The sequence below is a fragment of the Crocodylus porosus genome, unplaced genomic scaffold (assembly GCF_001723895.1).
Source record: "Crocodylus porosus isolate Cpor-Errol unplaced genomic scaffold, CroPor_comp1, whole genome shotgun sequence".
In the NCBI taxonomy this organism is placed as follows: Eukaryota; Metazoa; Chordata; order Crocodylia; family Crocodylidae; genus Crocodylus; species Crocodylus porosus.
In genome coordinates, this window is record NW_017728893.1 from 878,044 (window position 1) to 902,950 (window position 24,907).

Here is a 24,907-nt window from a genome sequence, read left to right on the forward strand (position 1 = left end):
GGGGCGGGGCTTACTAGGGGTGCCAGGGGGTGGGTGGGGCTTAGCTGCTTGGTCTCCCGGGTCCATCCCAGGCACTGTGGGGGGGTGGCAGGTGGGCACAGAGGAGGTGCCTCCTGCTCACCGCACCGGCTCTGCACCGTGGCCCAGGCCTGAAGCTGCCAACTAGCAGTGCGGACACCCGCTTTGACGTGGAGGGCAGCGAGGGCCCTGAGGACGAGGAGGCGGCTGAGGAGCGGTGCTGCCCCTGCCACCTGGCCGACGGGCAGCTGCACATGGGCGGCGAGGCCGTCTCCTTCCAAAAGAAGTTTGAGAACTTTTTGCACAACTCGATCATCATCCCCAGGTGCTGGGGGTCTTGGGGGTCCTTGCCTCCGGGCACAAGGGTCTGGGGGATGCCACAGGGTGCCTGGGCCAGGCAGAGCGGAGGGGTGCAGAGGGCAGTGGGGTGTCTAGCTGAGAAGCCAGGACTCCTGGGTTCCCTTTGGGGTGGGGCTGCCTGTGACCATACTTTGTTTATCCCATGAGGGTGCCTGGGGTGCCAGGACCCTCTGGGCAGTTTCCCGGCTCTGTCTTTCCAGACCCCCCTGGAAGGTGACATCGGTGAACAAGAACCCGCAGAGGTGAGTAGAGACCCTGCTTGGTAGAAGAAAACTCCAGGAAGAGAACCCAGGAATCCTGGCTCGCTCTAGCTGCGTGACCCCCTTGCTCCTCCGGGACCCAGGAGTCCTGCCTTGACCTAACTGTTAATGAACGCCTGAGGTCTGGGAGGGACCTAGGAGTCCCCCAGCCCACTCGGCTTTCACCGCTCTCCCCTGTAGGACCCCGAAGAGGCGTCGGGACGTCTTGGCTGTGACCAGCTCTGGCCACGTGCTGCCCAACGCGCCGTCCTCGGAGCCCCGGGGGAATCTGTCTGGCCCGCAGCGTGGGGGCATGAGCCCCAAGGCTGAGCCCGACTTCCAGATCTTTGAGGACAAGGTGCTGCGGGACCGGACGGTGCTGTCTCAGCTGCGCCACTTCACCGAGTACCGCATTGACATCCATGCCTGCAACCACGCTGCCCACACCGTGGGCTGCAGCGCCGCCACCTTCGTCTTCGCCAGGACCATGCCCAAGCGTACGGCCTGCACCGAGGAGAGGGGATGGGGGCACCATGCAGCAAATCCACTCTGCCCCTGGAGACCGGAGTTCGAATCCTGGTTTCCATCCATGCAATGACTTTCTTGGTCTCGGCTTCATGGCAGCTTGGAGGGATCCCTCCCAGGCAGTGCTCGTGTGTGGGACCCCCAGATTTGTAGGGGTCCATGGGTCAGGGCAGCGATGGATGCAGTTGTAGGGCCCCATGAGGGTCCAAGAGGAATCCCTCAGGACCATGCCACCTGCCTGGCCCTACAGGAGAGGCTCTGGGCAGCATTGGGGCTGTCAGACCTGCTCCCACAGCTCTGATCCCTCTCTTCTCCCCCTCCAGTGGAAGCAGACAACATCCCCGGGAACGTCACCTGGGAGCCAGCCAGCAAGAACAGTGTCCTGCTGCGCTGGGAGCAGCCGCACAACCCCAATGGGCTCATCCTCAAGTATGAGATCAAGTACAGCCGGGAGACCGAGGTGAGTCCCACTCCTTCCCCCAGCCCCTGCCTGTGCCCCTGTCTTGATGCCTGGGTTCTGCACCCACTGACCGTACGCCCCACACCCTTTGCCTCCCACCCTGAGGGTCTTTGGGGCAGAGGCTGCCTCTCCCTTGGGGTTGGTACAGCACTTGGCATGCTGCAAGAGAAGCAGGCCCCGCGTCCCCGTGCCCCTCTTCAGCCTGTCTCTGCTCTGCCCCAGAACGTATCCACAGTGGTGTGCGTCTCCCGGCACCGCTATGCAAAATATGGCGGTGTCCACCTCGCCCTGCTTCAGCCAGGGAACTACTCAGCCAAGGTCCGGGCCACCTCGCTGGCTGGAAATGGCTCCTGGACTGGCCTGGTCAAATTTTACATCCTGGGCCCAGGTGAGTGGGGCGCAGGTCCAGCTGAGGGGTGCTCATGATGCCGCAGGACTCACCAGGGCAGGGGTTTTTTTGGCTTCCCACCCATCTGTAAAGGCTGGGTTTATTTCTACCCCCTGCCCTGACAGTGGAGGAAGAGTCTGGGGGCATCTACGTGCTGCTGACTGTCATGCCCATCCTGCTCATGGTGCTCATCACCTGCCTGGCTGTCTTCGTCTTCTTCTACAACAAGAAGAGGTAATGTGCAGGGGTCCTGAGTTGCGCTGAGATCATGTCCAAACCAGGCCAGTGGGGATGGGGGTGGGGGCCAGGCTGCACGGAGCTGAGACCCACCTGCCTTCCCCAGCCTGGGCTCTCTGGAGGGCTCAGAGGGCCTGATCCTGCCTGGGGGTGATGCTTGGGCCTGATTCTGCCCCCCTTGGGCACCTGTTTGCAGCAGGGTCAGAAGGTGCTAGGTCCTGCTGGGGGGTTCAGCAGGGAGCAGGGTGGGAGCTGTGACCCTCTGGCGAGACCCTCACCCTTGCCCTCTCCCCTTGGCAGGAACAGCGATGGGTACCCCAGCGGCACACTCTACGCCTCGGTCAACCCTGAGTACTTCAGCACCTCCAACAGTACGTACGGCTCCCAGAACTGCTTGGGGCAGGGGGAAATTGAGGCACGCAGCTGGGAAGGGCCAGGTTGAGTTGCAACTCACCCCCTTGCAGCATCCCAGACCCAGAAAGGGGTCTTGGGGCAGGGCAGGGGGATGGATGCAATGGTGGCTCAGCACCCGAAGTCCACAGCTCCCCAGGCCAGCAGCAACAGTAGGCTTTTATCCCCCATCCGCACTTCAGTGTATGTCCTGGATGAGTGGGAAGTGTCACGGGACAAGATCACGGTGATCCGGGAGCTGGGGCAGGGCTCCTTCGGCATGGTGTACGAGGGCATTGCCCGTGGCCTGGAGAAGGAGGGCGAGGAGACCCAGGTGGCCCTGAAGACCGTCAATGAGCTGGCCACCATGCGGGAGCGTATCGAGTTCCTCAATGAAGCCTCCGTCATGAAGGCCTTCAAGTGCCACCACGTGGTAGGGGACCCAGGGGACCCAGTGGAGGGTCTTGGGGAGGCCTGGACAATCCACGTTCCAGCTAGCCCCCATAGCCACAGCTCCTGCCCTGATGCCACATCACCGCTCCCTAGGTCCGTCTCCTCGGCGTGGTGTCGCAGGGCCAGCCTGCCCTGGTCATCATGGAGCTGATGACCCGCGGGGACCTGAAAAGCTACCTCCGGTCTCTCCGCCCTGACGCTGAGGTGAGAGGCTGCAGCCAGTATCCAGCTGGGTGGAGGGTGGAGAACGGCACGGGATGGGGGCCAAGCCACAGGTGGTGATGGGGGCAGGAGGAAGCTGCTCAGGGTGATGCATTTAGGGCAGGTGGATGGTGCATCATGGTGTTGGACTGAGCTTGGGGGCAGGGGTGGGGGTCTCACACTAGCTGGGGGCAGCCTGGGCAGGAGAGACTTACCATGTACTGCCCCAGCTGAGGCCGTGGCACCTGATTTAGATGGGGCCTGCCCACCCACCCCTCCTATTCCTCATTTCATCTATCCACCTCCATCTACCCAATCCTCTATCCATCCACCCAACCCTCCAGCCAGCCAGCCAGCCATCCATCCACCCAACCCTCCAGCCATCCATCCGTCCACCCAACCCTCCAGCCATCCATCCATCTATCCATCCGCCCAACTCTCCCTCCATCAGTCTTCCCAACCATCTTGAGGCAGGCATGTTATCCCAGACAGACCTACCCACTCCTTCTGGGGGGAACATGTGCTTGATGGGGCTCTGGGTCGGTACAGCACCTGGCACCCTGCTTGCAGGTGCTCCCCCACCCAGCACACCTTGCAGCCTCTGGGCCTCCGCTCCACAAGCTTCTTCCCCTAGAGTCTTCCTGGTGGGGAGAGGCTGCCCTGATCCCACTAGGCCCCCTGCCCATCTGTCCTCCCTCGGTGTCTCCCAGAACAACCCCGGGCTGCCGCCCCCCTCGCTGAAGACCATGATCCAGATGGCGGGGGAGATCGCCGACGGCATGGCATACCTGAACGCCAAGAAGTTCGTGCACCGCGACCTCGCCGCGCGCAACTGCATGGTGTCCGAGGACTTCACCGTCAAGATTGGAGGTGGGGGCAGTGGGACAGGGGCTCTCGGGTTTGCTCCCAGCAGGGGCTGTACAGATCTGGGGGGGCGTGTTCTGGCCTGGTGACCCCCCTGCCTTCCTGCGCCCAGATTTCGGCATGACCCGGGACATCTATGAAACGGACTATTACCGCAAGGGTGGGAAGGGGCTGCTGCCTGTGCGCTGGATGTCCCCCGAGGCCCTGAAGGATGGGCTTTTCAACACCCACTCGGATGTCTGGTAGGTGCCTCCCCTCTCCCGGATGGATGGATGGTCTGGCAAGCTTCCCAGCGGGGAGCGGTGTGTGGCCAGGGGGACATGGCCGGCAGGGGCTGTGACGTGGTGCCATGTCCCCAGGTCCTTCGGCGTGGTGCTGTGGGAGATTGCCACGCTGGCTGAGCAGCCCTACCAGGGCATGTCCAATGAGCAGGTGCTGCACTTCGTCATGGACAACGGCGTCCTCGAGCGGCCTGAGAACTGCCCTGAGAAGCTGTGAGCTGATGCCCAACCCCCTCTGTGTCCCGGGTCTGGTGGCCTTCTCTCTGGGCCTGATTTTGTGGGCACCCGGGTCCCAGGGTGGGCATCAGCTTTGCATCCTTGCAGAGCTGCATGGGGTCCTTCTCTGGGGCTGGGGAGGGGCAGGGGTCTGGGGTGTGCTGACCCCCCTCTCTCCCCAGCCACGAGCTGATGCGCTGGTGCTGGCAGCAGAACCCGCGGCAGCGCCCGTCCTTCACCCAGCTGCTGGGCCGCATCCAGGACGACATGAGCCCGGCCTTCCGGCGCCTCTCCTTCTTCTACAGCTCTGAGAACCAGCGCCGCGGCTCCAGCGAGGCCCCTGACGCTGAAGCTGATGCGCTGCTGGTGGAGGAGACCCCCTGCTCCTCCAAGGACCCAAACGTGGGCCAGGGCCAGCCGGGAGACTGCTCGCACATGAACGGGACATCCTGCCTCTGAGAGCCCTGCCCGGCCCCTGGAGCTGCCCCCATCCCCCCCAGAGGACTCTCTGCTCAGGATCAGGGCCATCCACCCTGGAGCACATCTGGGTCGGGAGCTGATCTTCCTCCTCTCCCGCGGGGACAGTCCTGGCAGGCTGTGCAAGAGCTGGGCTGCGGGGGCTCCAAGCTGGCTGTGCACCCATGCACATGCATGTGCAAGCAGACATGGGTCACCCTACACCTGTGCTCAGATTACAGCTCCAGGCTGTGTGCAGGGCCTCCCCAGTTGGGTGATGGAGACGCTGGGACCCCCATGCCTTGGCCCGGGCTGGGCCGGACACTGGGGAGGGGGTCTCCCCTCCTGCCTTGTTTCTTTCTCAGCTGTGTGGGGGGCTCAGAGGTTTCCCTTAGACTGAGCTGGCTACTTCCCTGGCAGGGACCCTGGGGCTGCGCTGCACCAGCCAAAGAGATTTTCTGTGCTGGGGATGCTGGAAGCTCCCTCTAGCACGGGCTGGCGGGGAAGAAGCTGGACGACCCCTGGTGCAGACCTTGCACCCCTGGGTATTCAGCCAGAGCCCGGTCAGGGAGCTGGGCACTGTGCTGCTACCTGCCTCAGGCCTCCTGGGCCTGGGTGGCAGTTCCCCAGCAGCAGTCGGCGGCTGTTACCCCATGTAAGGGCAGGCTGCTCCAGAGCTGGGTGTTGCAGGGGGGTCACACACCAGACCCATGCAACGGGCCAAGGGCTGGGGTCTTTGCATGGCTGGGGTGGGGGCAGCATCTCCAGCACGTGGCAACCAGGATGGGGCCAGCAGAGCCGCGGGGTGCAGCAGCTGGGCTGGCTCCTGCTTGCACCAGCCATGCTTGCTCATTCCCACACAGTTGCATGGAGCTGGGGGGCAGCTGGGTGGCTGGCGGGGGGTGCCGAACTGAGCCATCCTCTCTGGACTGGGAACCCCAGACCTGGGGCCAGGGCTGGGCTGGAGGCTGCATGGAGGGGTCCGCGGCCGCCAGAGACGGCGTGCAGGGGCAGCGCTGACCCGGCTCTGTCTTTCTGGTGCTGTTCAGTAAAGAGGACGGGGCGCTGAGGCCCCAAGCATAGCCAGCTCCTCCATGTCTGTGTGTGCGCCTCAGCTTTCCTCCTCACCAAGAGACCGGGGGCAGGCCCCAAGGCAAGCGCAGGGTCCCAAACCTCCCCCCACTTCCAGGATGGGGCTGAGGACCATTTGTGGGAGCTCAGGCTGAGAACTGCCCTGCTCATGGCATGTCAGGGGAACTCCCAGGGCTGCAGCTTCTGTTTCTTCTGGAGCCGAGTGTGACCTGCCACCCCGTTGTGCCCTGGCCCTGGGCACCAAACACCTCAGCAGCCCCATTAACCACGCACTTTGGAGCCTGGGACCTCCTCACATGGTTAATGAGTAACCCCCGGCCCCGTGTCTGTGACCCCCTGCAGGGCAGAAGCAGAAAGGGGGCTGGGGGTGACATGGTGGGGAATTAATGAGTGACGGGCAGGAAGGATTAACCCCAGAGGGGCACCAGGCTGGAAGGCAAAGCAGGGCAGGGCTGAGGTTCCCCTGTGTTTCCAGGACTCCCCTCCTCAGCTTTGTAACCCCCCACCAGCTTTCCCCCAGCAGCCCCCAACTGGGCAGGGTCCCAGCCCCGTGTTGTGTTGGCTGCTGGGATACAAAGGGTTAATGGCCACCGGGTGTTGCATTTGGGGGGACACCGGCTAGCTCCTCCCTCCCCGTGCAGTACCCTTGCACAAGAGGTGAGGAGGGGCTGGGGGTGCTATCTTCACCCCAGCATCTCAGCAGAGGGCAAAGGTCACCAGGACCTGATCCTGCCCTGGTCTGACCTGATCTCCCTGCCGGGGTGTGGGTGACGCTGGCACTACCCGGCATGCCCACCGGACGGTGCCAGGGAGCTGACACACACCCTGCAGCAGAAGGGGCGAGGTGTGCACACGTGTCTGTGTGGCGTGTGCATGGACATATCCTCCACATGCATGATTTAAATGCAGCCCCCTGGCTTGGGGCCCTGACCTGTGACCTCAGAGCACCCTGGAGCATAGCCTGTGGGCTCTGCGATGGCCTCAGCCAGGGTCCCAAAGGAGCAGAGCTCAGGACCCTGGGGGGGGGCGGGGGTGCAGAATGCAGCCAGCCAGGCCTCCCCTTGGCTGAAATGCAGCCACCTCTGGGGAGCAGCCCAGTGGCTTGCGTGTGTCGGAGGTGGTATGAGGCCCCGGGGTGAGGTCAGTGCTGTGGGTTTCGGCCTGGATGAGGCCACGAGGAGCACAGGTGTGTGTTCGGAGGTGGGCGGTTCAGACCGCCAAGGTGCCTGGCTAGCTGTGGTACTGTGTGGCACTGGGGGAGATTGTGGGGACATTGTGTGTGCACATGTGTATGCATGTGTCCCAGGCGGGAGGGGGGCTCCTCTCCTGCTCTGCTGGTGCCCCCCACCCCAGCTGTGCCAGTGCCCCTCACTCCTGACCCACAGGCCCCCCCATCTGCAATCCCCCCACCCCAGCCGTGCTGGTGCCCCTCACTGCCGATCCACAGCCCCCCCACATCTACAATCCCCCCACCCCAGCTGTGCCGGAGCCCCTCACTTCTGCCCGCAGCCCCCTTCTCATCCCCCTACAGCTGTAGGGAGCTGGACCCACCTTCTCTGCTTTACACCCCTCTGCCCCTTCCCTTGCAATGGGGCCTGTTCCTGCAATGCTCACTTCAATCCAAATCCCCCCTGGGTGCCCAGGGGCTGTGCCCAGGGGTGCCTGGATGTTGGACAGCTCCTGCCTGGGCTGGGCTGGGCAGGGCTGGGCTGGGGCTGGGCTGGCTGCAGCTGTCTGGGGAGGAGGGCTCTGACAAGCTCCTCCCTGCAAGGCTGGACATGCCGTTGCCTTTAAGCCGGGCAGATGCCTGCACACCCATGCTGGCCACTGCCTGCCCGGGCAGCAGGTGCACGGGGCGCTGGGGACCCGCTCCGGGCACCGGGGCCCACCATGCTGCCTGCCTGGCTGCTCCCACTGTGCTGCCTGGTCCTGCCCTTGGGTTGTGCCAGCCCCTGCCCTGGGGGCTGCAGGTGTTTCGGGACCCTCCAGCTCCAGTGCCTGGAGCCCAGTGGCCTCCGCAGCCTGGCAGAGCTGGCAGGGACGGAGAACTTCACCGATGTGTGAGTACCTCGGGGGCGCGGGGGAGGCGGGCCAGGTGGGGAGTTGGAGATCAGAAGGGCGTGGGAGTCCCCAGAGTGGAGTCACATCCAGCCTCCCCTGGTCTGTGCCCCCTGCTCTGCTCCTTCCCCAGGGGCCATATTGCCGGCAGTGGAGGGGCACCCCCAGCTAGGCTTGGGCCCTGGGGGGTGGGCTGCTGTCATCCCCAGCCTCCTTGGAGCCATGGGAGCAGCCCCATGCCCAGGCGTTGTGCTCAGGGTTGCTTCTGCTCCTTGCCCCCCACCCTGCATCCACCCTGGGCAAAGCCAGTGATGGGCAGGGCAGGGCAGGGCAGGGCTGGTAGGGGGGAAGCTGGCCGTGGGAGCCAGCCCCCCTTCCCGCTGCAGCTCCCAGCACCCCCAGGCATGTGGCCACCACCAGCCCCTTGTGCCCTGGGGGACAGACATGGTAGGGGGGAGGCTGGCAGCCCGGACGCCTGGGGTCTGCTCCCAGCTCTGGGAGGGGTGCAAGGTCTATGGGAGACTGGACACTTGGGTTCCTTTGCTGGCTTTGGGCCCTTGAGTCCCATCCCCAGCTGCCAGCTCCCCTTGGCTGGGGCCATGCCTCGGTTTCCCTCTCTGGGGTGGGGCTGAACCTGGCGGGCGCTGCCAGGCCTTTGTTGCGCAGCGGCTGGGAGGGGCAGGGCACCTCCAGAGAGGGCTCCTCTGCCTGCCCCACATGCGGGCGGCTTTGTGTGCTGCATTTATGGTCTCTCCTGGGCCCCACGCATCCAGGCCAGGGGACGTCCCCTTTACCCCAGGCAGCTGTCACCCCCCAGCTCATCCCACCCAAGGGGCTGCGGTGCCACGCAGAACAGGAGCAAGGCCCTGAGATCCATGCCCAGGACTCACCCTCCAGCATTGAGATGCAGCTGCCCCACCCTGCCCGGGCACGGGGATGGAGGCTGGGTGGGGCAGGGGCTCCCAGGCAAAACCCAGAGCCCAGCCTCTGAGATGGAGCCCAGGAAAGTCGCCCCGGGCTGCAGGGTCCTGAGCCCATGGGGATTCGCATAGCCCTGGGGGATTGGGACCCTTCTCCCTTCCTCTGAGGTTTGTAGAAAGGTATTGAGCAGTTTCCCAATGCTGTTTGCATTGGGAAGAGTCATTCACCACCCCTGCAGCAGAGCCTGGTGCCCGAACATGGGGGCAGGCAGGGGGGACGGTGCTGGATTCAAGGCTGGGACATCTTGGGGTGGGGGGTCCAGGGAGCAAGGGAATTGCTATTTGTGGGCCACAGGCAAAGGGGGAATCCAGCCACGGGACATGGATCACTGTGGAGTGGCCCCAGACCAGTGCCCAGCACCCAGCACAGCCCCACTGGCAAAGTGCCCTAATGCAGCCCCAAGCCGGTTTTGGGGGAAACTGAGGCACCATGGGCCTCCACCCCAGTGAGAGCAGGGGACAGATGCTCCATCCAGGCCTGGAGCAGCTGGGAGGAGTGGGATAATGAGGGAAGAGGCCCCTTTATGGCCCCATCCATCAGCCCCCAGCGCTGCCTGCCTCCTGTCACCCTGCCCGGGGCCTGATCCTGCTCACGGCCTTGCTGCTCCCCAGGGTCATCGAGAACCAGAGAGCACTGAGCCGCCTGACACTGGCCGACATCAAGGCCTTCCGGGAGCTGAAGAACCTGTGAGTATCCCTGGTGCGTCACACGTGCATGTGCAAGGGAGCGGGTTGGGGGCAGATCCCCTGTCCCAATACACCTCCCCCAGGAAGCCTGCAGAGACTGGGGGAGGCAAAGGGAGATGCAACTCCTGGGAACCAGCCCCCGGGGCTATTGAGAGCCGCCTCGAGGCTGCTCCAGCCGGTGCTCGGGTCTCTCCCATGCACTCTGCTCTGGGACCCCCCAGGCTCCCTGAATTGCCCCTTCCATGATGCTGGGTTGGGGGTCGTGGCCTGCCCTTGCTCATGGTGGTCCCTCTGCCTTGCAGCACCATCGCTGGCTCAGGGCTGCACTCCATCACTGAGGACGCCTTCCATGCCACCCCCAAGCTCAGCTACCTGTGAGTCCCAGGGGCTAAGATGGGGCCTGTCCTGCCTCCGTCTGTGCATCGCGGGTACCGGCCTCCCCCTCCCCCTGTGTCGTGGGGTGAGGGATTGATCGGGCACAGCTGTCCCTGCGCTGGAGAGCAATGCTGGCTGCAAAACTCAATCTGCCAGCAGCTGGGGCTTGGAGGGGGGGAGGCAGCTCTGGGGAAAGTGCTGCTCTGGGCTGGAGCAAGGCGTAGGTGCCCCCAGCGATGCCCCCTGCCCAGCTTGCTGGGGGCAGATCATGCTCCCCTTTTGCCCTTCTGTAAGTGCCCCCTTCTCTGGGGTGTTTGTAGCCGTGTGGATGGTGCAGGGGAGCATGGGGTTGGGGGGGTGAGAGACACCCCAGATGGCGGACAGGGCTGGGGTCCTTGCAGGTGCTCTGGCACTCCATCTCCCTGTGCCTCAGTTTCCCCTCCTGGGGCAATGGGGTTGCAGCCTTGCCGAGGCTGGGTAAGAGGGGGGCTGGGGCCACCCTGGATGGGTTGCTTCTGCTCCATGGGTCTGTCTGTGCCCCCGGCAGGAACCTCTCGTCCAACGCACTGGCATCGCTGTCCTGGAAAACCTTCCACCACCTGCCACTGCAGGAGCTGTGAGTACCCGTGGGTACTGCCAAGGTCTGGCCCAGCCTGGAAAGGGCCCTGGCCGCATCGGAGCAGGGACTAGGCGTGATCCCAGGGCTGGGGTGATCGTGGGATGGGCAGAGTGGGTGGATCCCACCCCACCCACCCCAGAGTCCCGCTCCCTGATCTCTGTCCCCATGCAGGGTGCTCATGGGGAACCCCTTCCAGTGCTCCTGCGACCTGCTGTGGCTGCAGCTGTGGCAGCGAAGTGGCCAGGCCGGGCTGGGGAACCAGTCGCTGAGCTGCTGGGCGGACAACTTGGAGGTCCCGCTGGCTGAGCTGCACGTCTCAGACTGCGGTACGCAAGCCCTGCCCTGAAACCTGGAGTGTGTATGCATGTGCATGTGCATGTGTGTGAATGCATGTGCATATGTGAATGTCCATGTGTGTGCATGTGTGTGTGCATGCGCGTATGTGTGAGTGTGTGCATGCATGTGCATGTGTGTGCATGCACGTGTGTGCATGTGTGCGTGTGCATGTGCACGTGTGTGCAGGCATGCATGTGCATATATGTGCATGCACAAGTACATTGGTGTGCGTGTATGTTCTCTCTGTGCAAGTGCATGTGCAATTGCATGTATGCATATATGTATGCATGTGTGTGTGTTCTGTCTGTGTACATGTGTATGCGTGTGTGTATACACAAGTGCATGTGTGCGTATGCACAAGTGCATGCATGCCCATGTGCGTTTTTGTGTGCATGTGTGTGTACATACATGCAAGGGGTGCTGTGCCCGCCCTGAGGCAACGTGTCTCTGCCTGCCCCTGGGCAGAGCTACCACGGATCTGGATCGAGCACCACGACGTGCCGGTGCAGCAGGGCGAGAGTGTAAACCTGACGTGCCACATCCTGGGTGACCCGGCAGCCACCGGTGCTTGGATCGTGCCTGACGTGGGCCCTGAACTGCCTGTCATCGTCCAGGCAAGCGGGGCCTCAGTTTCTCTCCCTTGCACAGCTCCCCTTCCCAGGGCGGGCGGCTGGAAAGCAACCCCTGACCCCTGGGAGTGCCAGGTCCGACCTCCTTGTCCCTGGAGGCCTCTCAGCCTTCTTGTCCTGACCTTGCGGCCTCATGACCTGCAGCCTCCTCTTTGTGCCGGAGGCCAGGGGAGGTTTGCTTGGTCGTTGTGGGTGGGGGGAGGGAGGGAGGGGGGTTGACCGTATGCTGCCTGCTGGGGCAGTCCCAGTGCCTCTCACCCTCCTGTTCTCCATTAAACCCCTCTGTCCCCAGCTGCTCCATCCTGCCTCGTTGGTTCAGGTGCAATTGCAGCCCCGCAGACAGTCCTAGCCCCCACACTGTTCCCAGTGAGGGGTGATTCTCCCCCAGCCCTGGGTGTGTATGGCCTGGCAAGACTGCTGGCAGGGGGGGTGCCCAGCCCTGCTTTTCTCTGCCCACTGCTGGGGTCTCAGGCCGGGCCTGTCCCTGCAGGTGTCAGCCTCGGAGGTCTCCCTGCAGATCCACAATGTCTCGTCTGCCTTCAACCGCAAGGACGTGACCTGCTGGGCCGAGAACGGGGTGGGCCGCACCGAGGAAGCCGTGCAGCTCAACGTTACCTGTGAGCCCTGCGCAGGTGGCCGGGGGGGCGGGAGAGCGGGGCACAATGGGTGTGGGGCTAGCAAAGGACTCTGCCACTGCCTGCCCATGGGGGTCTTGGTTATGTCATTTAGCAGCCCCGAGCAGCTTCACAGCAGCCCCTTGCATTCCCATGTAGACCCAGGCGCCTGGGAATGTGCATGTGTGAGTGTGTGTGTAGTGTATGCATATGGGTGCATACGTGTTTACAGGTGCACGAACATGCATGTGAATGTATACATGTTTACAGGCTCGTAGACGTGTGTGGGTGTGCATAGGTGTGCATTCATGGGTTGAGCATGTGTGCATGGGCATGTGTGCTTGCGTGTGGATGAGTACGTGTTTATGGGTGCACAAACATGCGTGTGGATGCATACATGTTTACAGGCTCATGAACGTGTGTGAGTGGGCATTCATGGGTGTAAGCATGTGTGCACAGGTTTATGTGGATGTAAACGTGTTCATGGGTGCACAAACATGCATGTGGATGTGCATGTGTTTACAGGATGCATGTGGCTGTGAGTGTGCATAGGTGTACATTCATGGGTGTGAATGTGCGTACATGGGTTTGTGTGCATCCACACACATGCACATATGTTTACAGGTGCACAAACGTGTGTGGATGCACATGTGTTTACAGGTGCACAAACGTGTGTGGGCATGCATAGGTATGTATTTGTAGGTGTGAGCATGCATGTGGGTGTATATGTGTTTATGGGTGTACATATGTGCGTGTGCATGTGAGCATGCGTGTAGGGGTGCATATATGAGTGTGTGTGTGTGTGTGTGTGTGTGTTTGCAGGTGTGGGGGTGCATGTGTGTGTGTGAACCCACGGGTGTGCAAGGCAGCACAGGTCCAGCTCCAGCTCCGAACCCTAGGGACAGGCCCCCCGGTTCCAGCCCCTGCTCCCAGCGGGAGGGCCAGGTGGGGGGCTGCCCCTGGCCCCCTGCCCCATGCTCCCACTGCCCCGCAGTCCCGGCCGTGATCCTGGACCTGCAGGACGCCATCGCGCAGCACTTCTGGTGCATTCCCTTCTCGGTGGACGGGAACCCAGCGCCCAGCATCCGGTGGCTGTTCAACGGCTCGGCGCTGCCTGAAGGGCCCTACATCCACACGCGCATTGTGGAGGCTGAGCTCAACTCCACCGTGCTGCATGGCTGCCTGCACCTCAACCGCCCCACACACGTCAACAACGGCAACTACACGCTGCTCGTGCGCAACCCGCTGGGCACCGATGCCCGCACCATCTACGGGCGCTTCATGGACAACCCCTTCAGCTTCAACCCCGAGGAGCCCATCCCAGGTGCCTGCCCTGGGAGCCGAGGGTATTAGGACACCTCTGGGACTCAGTTTCCCCTCCTGCCTCTGCTATCAGGAGCCCTCGGGGAATGGGGAGCTGGAGAATCACTCATACCTCTGACCCTATTGGGGGCAGGGGGTGATGGGGGGATGGGATACCCCCAAGCCACTCTGGGCAGTGAGTCCAGGCAGTGGGGAACCCGCTCTCATTTGATCCATGTTGTGGGGGGACAGAGGGGTGAGATGGGAGTGAGAGGGGCTCTGATGTGGATTGGGGGGCAAGTGGGGTCCTGGGGCTGGTGAGTAACATTGCTTCTCCTTTCCCCTCCCCAACGCCTGCAGTGTCGCTGTCTCCCATAGGTGAGTCTTGACCGCGGGGCTGCTTTCCACGCCCCCTGCACCTGCAGAGGGACCCCAGGCCATGTGCACAAGCCCAGCCCTGGATCGAGTCAGGGGAGGGGTGGGGGTCACTGGGATCTCTGCTCCACAACTGGAATGCGGGGTCTGTACCCCATTACCAGCCCCCCGAACCGTCATGGCGGGTGGGGAGCTGTGCCTCCTGGGCTAATGCTGCCTGTCTTGCTTCTCTCCAGGCCACGGGAACAGCACCCAGGAGGGGCCGGTGGAGACGGCGGAGGAGCATGGCTTTGGGGTGAGGGGGTTGTGGGGGAGCACAGAGGGCGTCTCTGCTGGGACAGGGCAAGCACCAGGCTCTGCTGCTTCCTGCCAGCTCAGCCTGCCCTGGGTGGGGAAACTGAGGTACGGGCCTGGCCTGTTTCCCTGCAGTGGGTCAGAGGCAGCATCAGGCCTGCCCTGACTCCGAACCCCGCCCCGGGAAGAGAACCCAGGAGTCCTGGCCTTTGGTCTGTGCTGTCTCTCCCTGGGAGGGCCAGGTCTGGCATGGCCTCAGCCTCCATCCTAGCAGTGCCCAGGGTCCAGGCTGAGCCGTGTCCCCTCCCCAGGTCTCAGTGGCTGTGGCGCTGGCCGTCTTCGCCTGCGTCTTCCTATCCATCATGCTCATTGTGCTCAACAAGTGTGGGCGACACTCCAAGTTCGGCATCAGTCGTAAGTCCCTGACACAGGGCCTTGAACCTGCCGCCTGGTTCCATGCAAGTCCCCCACCCTGCAAGAGCTGGCCCTGTGTCTGCAGGGGGTAAACCTGCTGGTGGGGGGTGGTTGCTTCTATGCATGCCCTGAGGTCCAAGGGGGGCTGTGTCTGTGGATGTGTCACCCCCGACTGCTCCCAGCGCTTGCCCGGGCCCCGATCCTGCCTGCAGGGAGCAAGGGAGCCTGGAGCTGAAGCAATGGGGAAGAGGGGCAATGCAGGGCCCCGGGTCCGAGAATCCCCCCTCTTCCCACCCCCCCGCAGCCATGTGACAAGCAAGGCAGGCGGCAGCTGCTAATTCACTCCTGGAACAGATTCAGCCTTTAAATGGGTTTGATCGGCCTGGCTCCCCCCGGGGCCGGGCTGGGACTGGGAGTGGGGAGGGAAGGGAGGTGCTTGCTGCTCCGTGGGTGCATCACGGCACCTGGGCCCCAACCCCTCGGGGCTTTCATGAGCTTCATTCACCTTCCCCATCCCCACATCAATGCCAACACCAGCTTCTAGAGCTGGGGGGGCTGCACCCCCCCGGATCAGGGCCACGGGGTGGGAGGGCATCCCTGCCCACCTGGGTTCATGGCATGGGCTCCTGCCTGCTTGGGGTCATGGCATGGGATTGTGACATCTCTCCTCCCCACCCCACCATGGCAGGCTCAGCCGTGCTGGCACAGGAGGACGATGTAGCCATGTCCCTGCACTTCATGAACCTGGGCAGCAGCCCGCTGTCCTCGGCGGAAAGCAAACTGGATGGGGTGAAAGCCAGCGTCATCGAGAACCCCCAGTACTTCTGTGACACCTGTAAGGGGCAGGGCAGGGTGGGTTTAGGAGCTCCCTGGGGTGTTTCGGGGGGCTGGGAGATGCCCTGGGGTCTTCCAGGGGGTCCTGGTAGGAGCTGGGGGTGGGAGGTGTCTAGGGGGGTTTGGCTGAGATGGAGTGGGCGGGGAGGCTCTGCCCCGGCCCAGTCCCCTTCCCTGCGGTTCCCACTGAACCCCTTGGCCCCAGAGCGACACCTGCATCCGGATCCACCCCTGTTCAGCTGGACCCGGCCAGGGCAGGAGTCCCCCTACCCCCCGAGACCAGGGGCAGGGCAGGGCAGGGCTCACGGCCCCTGTCCGGCAGGTGTCCACCACATCAAGCGGCGGGACATCGTGCTGAAGTGGGAGCTGGGCGAGGGCGCCTTCGGGAAAGTTTTCTTGGCCGAATGCTACAACCTCATCCCCGACCAGGAGAAGATGCTTGTGGCCGTCAAGGTAACCCCCAGCCCTTTCTTCCCCGCTCCACAGCTAGAGTCTCCAGGGCAGGGGACTCCCTCCCAACAACCAGGGCTCCTCTCCGGGGAATCCCCACCAGCAATATAGGGCTTATGACACATGACTGATTTCCCCTGGCAGGTGTGCATGCTCATATACAGGCGCGTACACAAACACCCCGCTGGGCCCTGTCCAAGCCTGTGGGAGAGTCAGCACCCAGCCCTCCCAGCCTTGGTTTGCAGAGATCTCCTGATTATGGCGGCAGTGGGAGCTCTGCTCCATTGTGCCTGGAGCTGCACGGGTGTCCCCTGTCCCCCCCAGACCTCGCAGCTGCATGCACAGATGAGAGCATGAGCTTGTTCCCAGGGACTTGCCCCAGGCAGTCAGTGTGGCCCCCTCACCCTTTGCACCCCATGCCCAGCAGGGGCAGGGGCAGGGGCAGGGGCAGGGGCAGGCGGCCTGGCCTGCCCCCTTGCCCCCTCCAGCCCCAGGGGTGCATTGCCTTGCATTTCCCCCCTGCCAGGCGCTAAAGGAAGCCACGGAGAGCGCCCGGCTGGACTTCCAGCGTGAGGCAGAGCTACTGACGGTGCTGCAGCACGAGCACATCGTGCGCTTCTACGGCGTGTGCACAGACGACGAGCCCCTCATCATGGTCTTCGAGTACATGAAGCACGGCGACCTCAACCGCTTCCTCAGGTGAGGGCCGGGGGCGAGATCTGACCCACCCGGGCCTGATCCGTGCCCCAGCCTGGCTCAGAGCTCCTTGGGGCTGTAGCAGGGGGGCATGAGCTAGTCTGCTGGAGCCAACCTGAAACTCTGGAAGGGCAAACACGACCTCTTTGAGGCTTTTTTAACCCCTCCCCAAATCCCAGCCCTGTGCACACGTGTGCACACATTTGCACGCTCTCTGCCCCACATAGAGACCCACTCCTCTTGCTGCTTCCCCCGGCCGCTGCTGGCGTGCCCTCCCCACCGCTCCATTACTGGCGCGGCTCAGACAGCCTCCCTGCTAATGCGGCCCTCCTTGCAATATTGATTAGATTAGCTGTCTGAGAGGCTGGCAGCGAGGGAGATTGCCCATCAGTTGCAATAAGCAGAGACTCTTCGATGGGCCCCCCAGGCATTGCTGCGAGACGGGGGGCTGCCGGGCGGCCACGGGCCGAGCGTGGAGACGCGGCTAAGATTATGATGGTGATGAGACCTGGCGTAAATGGCTCCGCGCCCTCTGCTGTCAGCACCACTTGGCATCAAAGCAGGCGTGTGGCCTTGCGGAAAGCCACGGATGGACTTACACGCGTGGCTGGGGGAGGCTGTTGAGGTCTGGGAGGTGTCGGGTGTGTTCAGAGGGTTCGAACTGCATTTGGTGCCCCTCTGGAGCCATGTTTGGTGCCCCCCCTGCCCCTGTCCATGCAGATATCTGGTCTCAGTGGCACGTGGAGCAGTCTTGGGGCTGCTCTTGACTGCTGGGCAGAGAGGATCGGGACCCTGCCACCCTGCCCAGTGTGAAGGACAGGGCATGAAGCCTTTATGCCACCCCTGCTCTGGGCATAGGAGCTATTTCCCTGCACAGAAGGGCCCGAGAGGGCACTGGGGATGCCGGGTCACTCTCCAGACCTCACCCCTGCCCTGCCATGCCCTGTCCAGGTCCCACGGGCCAGATGCCAAGATCCTGGATAACGGGAATGGGCAGCCATTCGGGCAGCTGACGCTGAGCCACATGCTGCAGATCGCCACGCAGATCGCCTCGGGCATGGTGTACCTGGCCTCCCTGCACTTCGTGCACCGTGACCTGGCCACCCGCAACTGCCTGGTGGGCCATGGCATGGTGGTGAAGATCGGGGACTTCGGCATGTCCCGGGATATCTACAGCACTGACTACTACCGAGTGAGCACGGCAGGCGTGTGTGTGCATCCTCCAGGTCCCCTTGTAGTGTTGTGCCCATAGAAAATAACTGCTCACTACTGCTAGCTAGGGGAGGGCTGGTCTCTGGGCAGGATAACAGCTCAGTACTGAGGGAGTAGTTGCTCTCTAGGCAGGATGCCTGCTCACTACTGCTGCCATCTAAGGGAGTAGCTGGTCAATAGGCAGGATAACAGCTCACTACTGCTGCCATCCAGGGGAGTGGCTGGTCTCTAGGCAGGATAACAGCTCACTACTGCTGCCAGCTAGGAGGGGCAAGAAAACAACTTCCCAAACCTGCTGGCCGATGCAGTCTCTGGAGCTCCCTTTTGAACTTTCCCGTTGGCAGGTCCTTTGCTGGGTGCCCGGGAGGCTCGTCCTTCTTCCCTCCTCTAATCCTGTTCCCTTCCCGGCTGGGTGGCGTGGCAGCTTGCCCACTCGCCTGGGGTGGGGGCGGGAGTCCGGGGCAGCAGGGGCTGGAGCCATCCATCTCCATCCATCTCTGGGAGGGCCCTGGTGGGAGCGGTGTGGTGACAGCCGGGGGCTCCGGGGGCTGCTTGCAATTTTCCCTTTTAGCTCTCGCCCCACCCCAGCCCCGTATTCATATTTAATGGGGCCTGGCAAGGCAAGGGGGAGGCAGAGCACTTAGCGCAGGTGGGGCGGGGGGAGCAGGGAGGGGGTAGGGCGTGCATGTGGCGTCTCTGGGCCCGATTCTGCTTGCCTGGCACAAGCCAGGGGCAAAAGGGGCTCTCCTCCATCTCTCACTTCTCCTTCTCTCTCCTTTTCTCTCCCTTTTATCATTGTCCTCGCCTCGGCAGGTGGGGGGCCGCACGATGCTGCCCATCCGGTGGATGCCCCCCGAAAGCATCCTCTACCGCAAGTTCACCACTGAGAGCGATATCTGGAGCTTCGGGGTGGTGCTCTGGGAGATCTTCACCTACGGGAAGCAGCCCTGGTACCAGCTCTCCAACACCGAGGTGTGGGGCTGGCGGGGGGCATAGGGAGAGCTGGGGGCCAAGAAGGTGGCTAAGGGAGCTGGGGGGTGCTGGCTCAGCCTCACGGGGCCCATCTGGGCTGTCCCTGAGGACTCGGACACCTGGGGTCTTCCTCCAGCTCTGGTAGCCGATGGAAACCAGGGCGCCTGGGTCCCACACCCAAAAGGGAGAAGCAGGCAGGGGTCGGGGGACCTGGGTTGGGACTGTCACTGCCAGGGGGCACTGAGCTCCTCGGGGGGCTGACCCCCCTGTGCTGAGCTGGGGGATGGCAGGAGAGGGGCAGTGGTCTCACCCCCCTCATCCCCCTGCCACTACTAGGCTATTGAGTGCATCACGCAGGGCCGGGAGCTGGAGCGCCCGCGGACCTGCCCCTCCGAGGTCTACGACATCATGCAGAGCTGCTGGCAGCGCGAGCCTCCCCAGCGCCAGAGCATGAAGGAGATCCACCGCCGACTGCAAGCCCTGGTCAAGACGCCGCCTGTCTACCTGGACATCCTGGGCTAGCAGCCAAGAGGCCACGGCTGCTGCCGGGGGAGCTCCCACTGCTCCCTCGGACCCGGCGCAGCCCGGGATGGGGATGCCTAAATTGCTGTGAGCCTGTGACGGATGGATGGATGGAGGCTTCCTGCTGCCGGGTGCCTGCCCCAGCCCTGCTCACCTTTCCCTGTCCCTGGCTGGGGGCTGCCTGGACGTCAACCCCCACCTTACTCTGCATCTGGGGCCACCAGATGCTGCTTGTGTTTCGGAGCGGGCCAGACTCTTGCTTTCCCCGATCAGAGGTTGGCCGATAGGGTTGATGGGGCGGGGGGGTGGATGGGGCTGTCCCACAGTCCCCGTATGTTTCTAAACCTATTTATTCTTGTAAGCACTAGATCATTGCTATAGGGGCTTTTCAGGGCGGGGTGGGGGGCACCTGATTGTACAGAACCAGAGACTCATGGCAGCTGGGGGGCTGCACCATCTTGCACCGCAGCCATAGAGCATCCATTGCACCCATGAAGGGTTTCAGGGGGCCATGGCTCCCATCCTTCCCACCTGCAAGGTCCAGTTGGGGTCTCCTGGGGGCCAAGGGGGCTGGTCTGCAGCAAGGGGAGACCTCACCATGGCAGGAGCTGGCACTGGGCAGAGGTGATGGAGGTGGCTCTGGGCTTACGCAATGGGCCCGATTCTGCTTGTGCTGCAGCGATGCCTGGTTCAACCCTGTCTGCATGGGGCTAGCAGCAGCTGGGACCTCCCTGTCAATGGGCCTCCTTGCACGAGCACAGCTGCTGGGGCCACGTGCGCCTGTGGCTTTGCACAGGGACTGCTGAGAAATAAAACCTCTGCCCAAGTCCCTCGGTTGGAGCTGGGTTTGTCAGGTGCCACCAGGCTGGGGTGGGGGCCTGGAGCCATGGTGGGCTCCTGCCCTGTTCTTGCTTGGTGTGGATCCCAGAGCCAAGACACCAGGGGAAGGTCCCGTAGTTGCCTGCGGACCTGCCAGCCCCGAGTCAGCTACCTGGGGCATGCAGTGATGCTGAGAGAGTCTGCAAAACTTTGGGAAGGAAAAAGCAAGCTCTGTCCCCAGCCGGTTGGTGCCTCCCCTCCCACCACCTTGCCTTGCCCTGTTCCCGGCCGAGACCTGCCCTTCACTGAAGCTGGGTGACCGTGACCGCGCTCTGGGACACGTCAGGACCTTGCTTCTGTCTCTGCCACCGGCAAGGCAGGAACACATGTGCCCTTCATTGAATCAGAGGCCTTATCGCCTGCCCCGCAGCGTCCCCATAATCACATCTGCTGGCATGGGCCTGCTCTACCACTAATGTTCGAGCCCCGGGTCTGCCCATAATGGAGTTGAATGGATTGCATCTGGGTAATTAGCCACGGCCGCCTGGGTCCCAGCCCATGCTTTGTCACTCGCCCCTGCCGGAGATAAGAGAGAGGCACTACAGAGATGGCAGGCTGTCGTGGCCGGACCCGAGGGCATGTCCAAGGTGTGTTGGACCTGGGGCTGGAGGCAGCAGCCCGAACCTGCCATCCTGCCTCCCTGGGGGGTTTCCTGAGTGGAGAAACTGAGGTAGGGTGGAGAGCTGGCTGCACGGCTGCAACTTTGCAAACCCGAGCCCAGACAAAGGTGGGGCTGGGGAGGGGTGAGAGCAGTGGTCCCAGCCCCCTGCCCACGGTTGGGCTGGGCCTGGTGGGATGCAGCTGAGCTGAGATGGGCATGAATGCTTCTGGGCTCCCCCTTTCCCCCATTCATGCCCGAGCCAGCTGCATGCAACCCCCCCGGAGATGCACGGCCCCACTCCCCCCCGTGCGTGCTGCCCCATTGCCTTCCCCTGGCACAGGCCGGGACTTTCCGGGATTCAGTGGCACGACACATGTGAGCCGCCCGGGCTGTTTACTGCAGTGAGAAAACATCCAGGAAACCAGAGCCGTCCCCAGTGCCTCACGCCACATCGGCGGCTCCCACTGACTCCTGCAGCTGAAATCAATCCAGAAGCCATTACCCCAGCCCTGCGCCCACCGGGAAACCGGGGTCCATGCACAGTGCCCACCTGGGCCAGCTGGGCAGGGGTCTGCAGGGCTTCAGTCTCCATCAAGGGCTTGAACTGGGGTCTTGAACTCATCTTGCTCCGCATACGCGCTGGCACTGGAGCACGTGGGAGCTGCCAGCTCGCATCAGCTCGACGGCTCGTGCCTGGAGCCTGACGTGGCAGGGTCACAGCCAGGCAGTGTGGCCCTGCCAGGGTCCGGGGGGTGGGAACGGGGGAAGATGGGGGTGATATCGGTCTCTCTCCCTCCCTGCATTGGGTGTTTGGGGTTTCAATGCTATGTGGGCTGGACCCAGAGCTACGGAAGTGGGGCAGCCACAGACACCACAGCCAGGAGATGTGACCCCACACCCTTGACACTGGCCATGAACTCTGCTATGGCCGTGGCCTGTGAGGCTTGACAAGGCTTGGGGTGGTGCAACCACCTCTGGGGTGCTTAACGTCCACACGTAACAGCTAGGGAGGGGACCCAGGGGGCGGCATGGAGCCAGGAGGAAACAAGCCCCCTCCCCACTGCCCTGGGGGAGTAAACTGCAGGGGGGCTTCCTTGGGGTCTGGGGTCCCAACCAGCCTGTGAGTCTCCGACCCCTGGGATCGGCAGCAAGTGGGATCCCGGCCCCCTCACCCGTGCCATCCGCTGAAGGGTTAAGAGCACAGCACGGTGACCCCCTCCCACCATCACCACCCCTGTGGTCCCTGAAGCGTTTAGCATGGATTGATTCCCACCCCCCCCAGCAGTTTCTCCATTTCATCTCTGGCGCAGGGGCTCCGGGGGGAGCGGTAATGGACTCTGACAATGAGGTAATTAACGGCTCTGCTCGCTGGAAAACTCTCCTGGGCCTCGGGTCCTGCTGCTGCTGCCAAATGCAGCCCTGGGATCGGGAAGCCGGGGGCCGTGGGGTCCAGGCAGGGCCAGGGTGGGGGTGGGGAGGGGGCACTTACAGGGCTGTAGCTGGACCTGGCCCCTTGTGTGAGGTGCTCATGATGGGAGGGGAAGAACCTTTGCACACTCCCAGCCAGGGAGAATGAAGGCTGGGGCTGTGCCGAGGAGAATCTTCCAACCCCGTAGCAGTATGGTGCCCATGACATGCGCAAGAGGGCAGCTGGGCCCCTCCTCACAGCCCAGACCGGGCAGTGCATTAAGCCTGCAGTGAAGTCAGTGGAAAGATTTCTTTTTTTCCCCCCAAGCCAGCACTTTCCCATCAGTCATCAGGGGCCCTGTGGAGCCCAGGTGATTGGCATCTGCAGAGCAGGCAGGAAAGGGCCTCTAGCATTGCTCCAGGGGCTGTGAGCCGCCTCGCTTGCCTGGAGAGACTTGCCATCACCCCGCTGATTGCGAGGGCCTGGACCCGGGAGCTCGTGGCAGCCAGGCCCTTGTTACCCACAAAACAGCTGCCAAGCGGGGAAGGGACCTGGGCAGCTCCAAAGCAGCCGGCAGTAAGTGGAGCTGCAGTGCTGGAGCCTGGAGAGGGGCTGGTCCAGCGTACAGCACCTAGCACCCCCTCCTGCCTTGCTGAGTCCCCTCTAAATTCATTTCACCCAGCAGGCCGATGCTTTACATCATGGCCAGGCCAGCAGGGTCATTATGGGGGCGGGGCATGTTCCTGGCCCCACTTTCTGCCCCCCAGTTTTTGAGCAGGGCAGGGTTGCCGGAGGCTGCCAACCCCGCGGAAGTTTTCCCCGTAAGTAGCAGGCTGGCATGCATCCATGCCATCTTCGCCGCGGCAAGAAGCATGTCCTTGGCGGGCGCGCTGGCACGTTCGCGGTGCAGGGCCCATCACCGCCGCAGAGCTGGCGCTGCTGATGTGGGGCTGCTCAGGACCAGGCGTTTGCCCCGCTCAGGTCCTGGATCCGCTTGGCCGGAGCAAGGGGCCTGGTCAAGTCTCTGCATAACCCAGCAGGGCTGGTGCTGTTCTCTCTGCCGGGCTTCCTGGCCGTGATTGTTGCCTCTCCCCCATTACAGCCTTCTTTCCAAAGTCCCCATCAAAGCTCTTATGTGGGCGCCCAGCGGATATAGGCAGGGGCTTATTGCTTCCTCCAGCTTGTCCCCGGGGGCAGAAAACCTTCTTCCCCTTGAGTTCGGGGAACAGGATGGCGCAGCTGGTGCCTGGGAGCTCCCTCGGGCTGGGATCCTGCGGGCCTGAGGTGGCTGGAGCCACCAGTCTGAAGGCTACCGGGGCCCACTCCACTTGTTCCTCCCATGCCGGGGCTGCCGGGGACCCAGGTGAGATGGATGGATCCCCTCCACCAGCTGTAGTCGGTGACCCCTAGCACTATGTTGGGATCCCCTTCCCCTTCTCTCCATTCATTACCCCCTACAACAGGGGCTGATTTCCCTCCCCCCAGAGCTGTTTCCCTTGCCGGGCGGCGGGGGGGCGGCAGGGGGGCAGGGTACAGAGGAAGCAAAGCTGGGGTGTCCAGTCAGGCCTGGGCATCTCTCTTGTATCACTCTGCCACTGTCCCCTCCTGGCCGTGTGGATCGATCGCCGGACGCTAATGGGCATTTGATGAAGGGCCGGGGAAAGGCAGCGAGAGGCAGAGGGAGATTTACGGCTGCGCCAGGCCCTGCGCTCCGGGGTGATTGATGCCCCACCATGTGCCGCTCTGCGCCCCTGAGCCTCTAAGCACTTTACAAGCATTAATTAATGAAGCCTCTCACAGCCCTGCGGGGACCCGGCCTCGCCCCCGCCCCACGGGCCAGGAAGCCGGGCTCTGCTCGTGGCCAAGGGGGCAAGGAGGGAACCCAGGCGTCCTGGCTCCAGCTCCGCTGACCGCAGGAGACTCTGGCGTTGGCTCTTGTGCCGCCGGCCGCCTTTGCTCTTGCCTCCTCTGCGGCTTCTCAGCTCAGACCTCATCCCGGCTGCCGTGGCCCAGCCGGACTCCTGGGTTCCCCTCCTAGCGTGCCCTGGTTTATTTAAAGGGCAGGCCTGGCCCGAGCTGCTGCGTGAGCCACAGCCCCGATGCACTTAGCGGCCGCGCAGAGCAAGAGCTGGCAGGGGCCCAGGTGCCTGTTTCTGCCTGACAGCTGCTAGAGCTGCCCACAAAACCCATGAAGTCAGGGGTCCCCCTGCCTGGGGCTGCTGAGGCCTTCCGTTACCATAATTAAAAATTGACCCTTTGGGCAGCAGAGCTGGGAGCCCCATGGCCTCGCTGCTGCCTCTGCAGGTGGGGAAACTGAGGCACGAGCCAGATGCTGCCCTGCGTCTGAGCAAAAGAGAACCCAGGAGTCCTGATGCTGAGTCCCCTGCTCTGCTGGCAGACCCCATTCCCCCCGCAGCGTGGCAGGGGAAGAGCCCAGGAGTCCTGACTCCCAGCCCCTGCTGCTGGACTG

General features: G+C 63.2%; 2 protein-coding genes across 4 annotated transcripts in view; both read left to right on the forward strand.

Annotated features, from left to right (window-relative positions):
• Positions 1-6,170, forward strand: part of INSRR (insulin receptor related receptor) — a 17,658-nt gene extending 11,488 nt beyond the window's left edge. For both annotated transcript variants that reach the window (XM_019555751.1, XM_019555762.1), the window contains exons 10-22: positions 148-343; positions 579-620; positions 819-1,114; positions 1,466-1,602; positions 1,825-1,990; positions 2,116-2,224; positions 2,528-2,598; positions 2,821-3,050; positions 3,164-3,274; positions 3,982-4,141; positions 4,248-4,377; positions 4,495-4,629; positions 4,815-6,170. In XM_019555751.1, the coding sequence (XP_019411296.1) occupies positions 148-343; positions 579-620; positions 819-1,114; positions 1,466-1,602; positions 1,825-1,990; positions 2,116-2,224; positions 2,528-2,598; positions 2,821-3,050; positions 3,164-3,274; positions 3,982-4,141; positions 4,248-4,377; positions 4,495-4,629; positions 4,815-5,091 (2,060 nt within the window). In that variant the 3' untranslated portion in view covers positions 5,092-6,170. The remainder of the gene's footprint in view (positions 1-147; positions 344-578; positions 621-818; positions 1,115-1,465; positions 1,603-1,824; positions 1,991-2,115; positions 2,225-2,527; positions 2,599-2,820; positions 3,051-3,163; positions 3,275-3,981; positions 4,142-4,247; positions 4,378-4,494; positions 4,630-4,814) is intronic.
• Positions 6,171-7,966: 1,796 nt separating this feature from the next.
• NTRK1 (neurotrophic receptor tyrosine kinase 1) lies at positions 7,967-20,376 on the forward strand. 2 transcript variants are annotated; one of them, XM_019555776.1, is made up of 17 exons: positions 7,967-8,240; positions 9,831-9,905; positions 10,208-10,279; positions 10,828-10,896; positions 11,071-11,225; positions 11,701-11,849; positions 12,355-12,481; positions 13,473-13,802; positions 14,141-14,158; positions 14,392-14,450; positions 14,761-14,863; positions 15,552-15,698; positions 16,020-16,150; positions 16,674-16,846; positions 17,795-18,035; positions 18,869-19,027; positions 19,364-20,376. In XM_019555776.1, the coding sequence occupies exons 1-17, from the start codon at positions 7,984-7,986 to the stop codon at positions 19,547-19,549; spliced, it is 2,451 nt and encodes an 816-aa protein (XP_019411321.1). In that variant the 5' UTR covers positions 7,967-7,983; the 3' UTR covers positions 19,550-20,376. The 2 variants fall into 2 exon arrangements, with proteins under 2 accessions (XP_019411321.1, XP_019411326.1); XM_019555781.1 differs by lacking the exons at positions 7,967-8,240; positions 9,831-9,905 and having other exon boundaries at positions 10,249-10,333.
• Positions 20,377-24,907: the final 4,531 nt, after the last annotated feature.

What these genes read in the sequence shown, in the direction of transcription:
- NTRK1 (XM_019555776.1), top strand. Translation starts at nt 7,984, where the DNA reads ATGCCTGCACACCCATGCTGGCCACTGCCTGCCCGGGCAGCAGGTGCA. An exon ending in TTCCGGGAGCTGAAGAACCT is followed by an intron (nt 9,906 to 10,207) that starts GTGAGTATCCCT and finishes TCTGCCTTGCAG; the next exon opens with CACCATCGCTGGCTCAGGGC. An exon ending in CGTGCAGCTCAACGTTACCT is followed by an intron (nt 12,482 to 13,472) that starts GTGAGCCCTGCG and finishes ACTGCCCCGCAG; the next exon opens with TCCCGGCCGTGATCCTGGAC.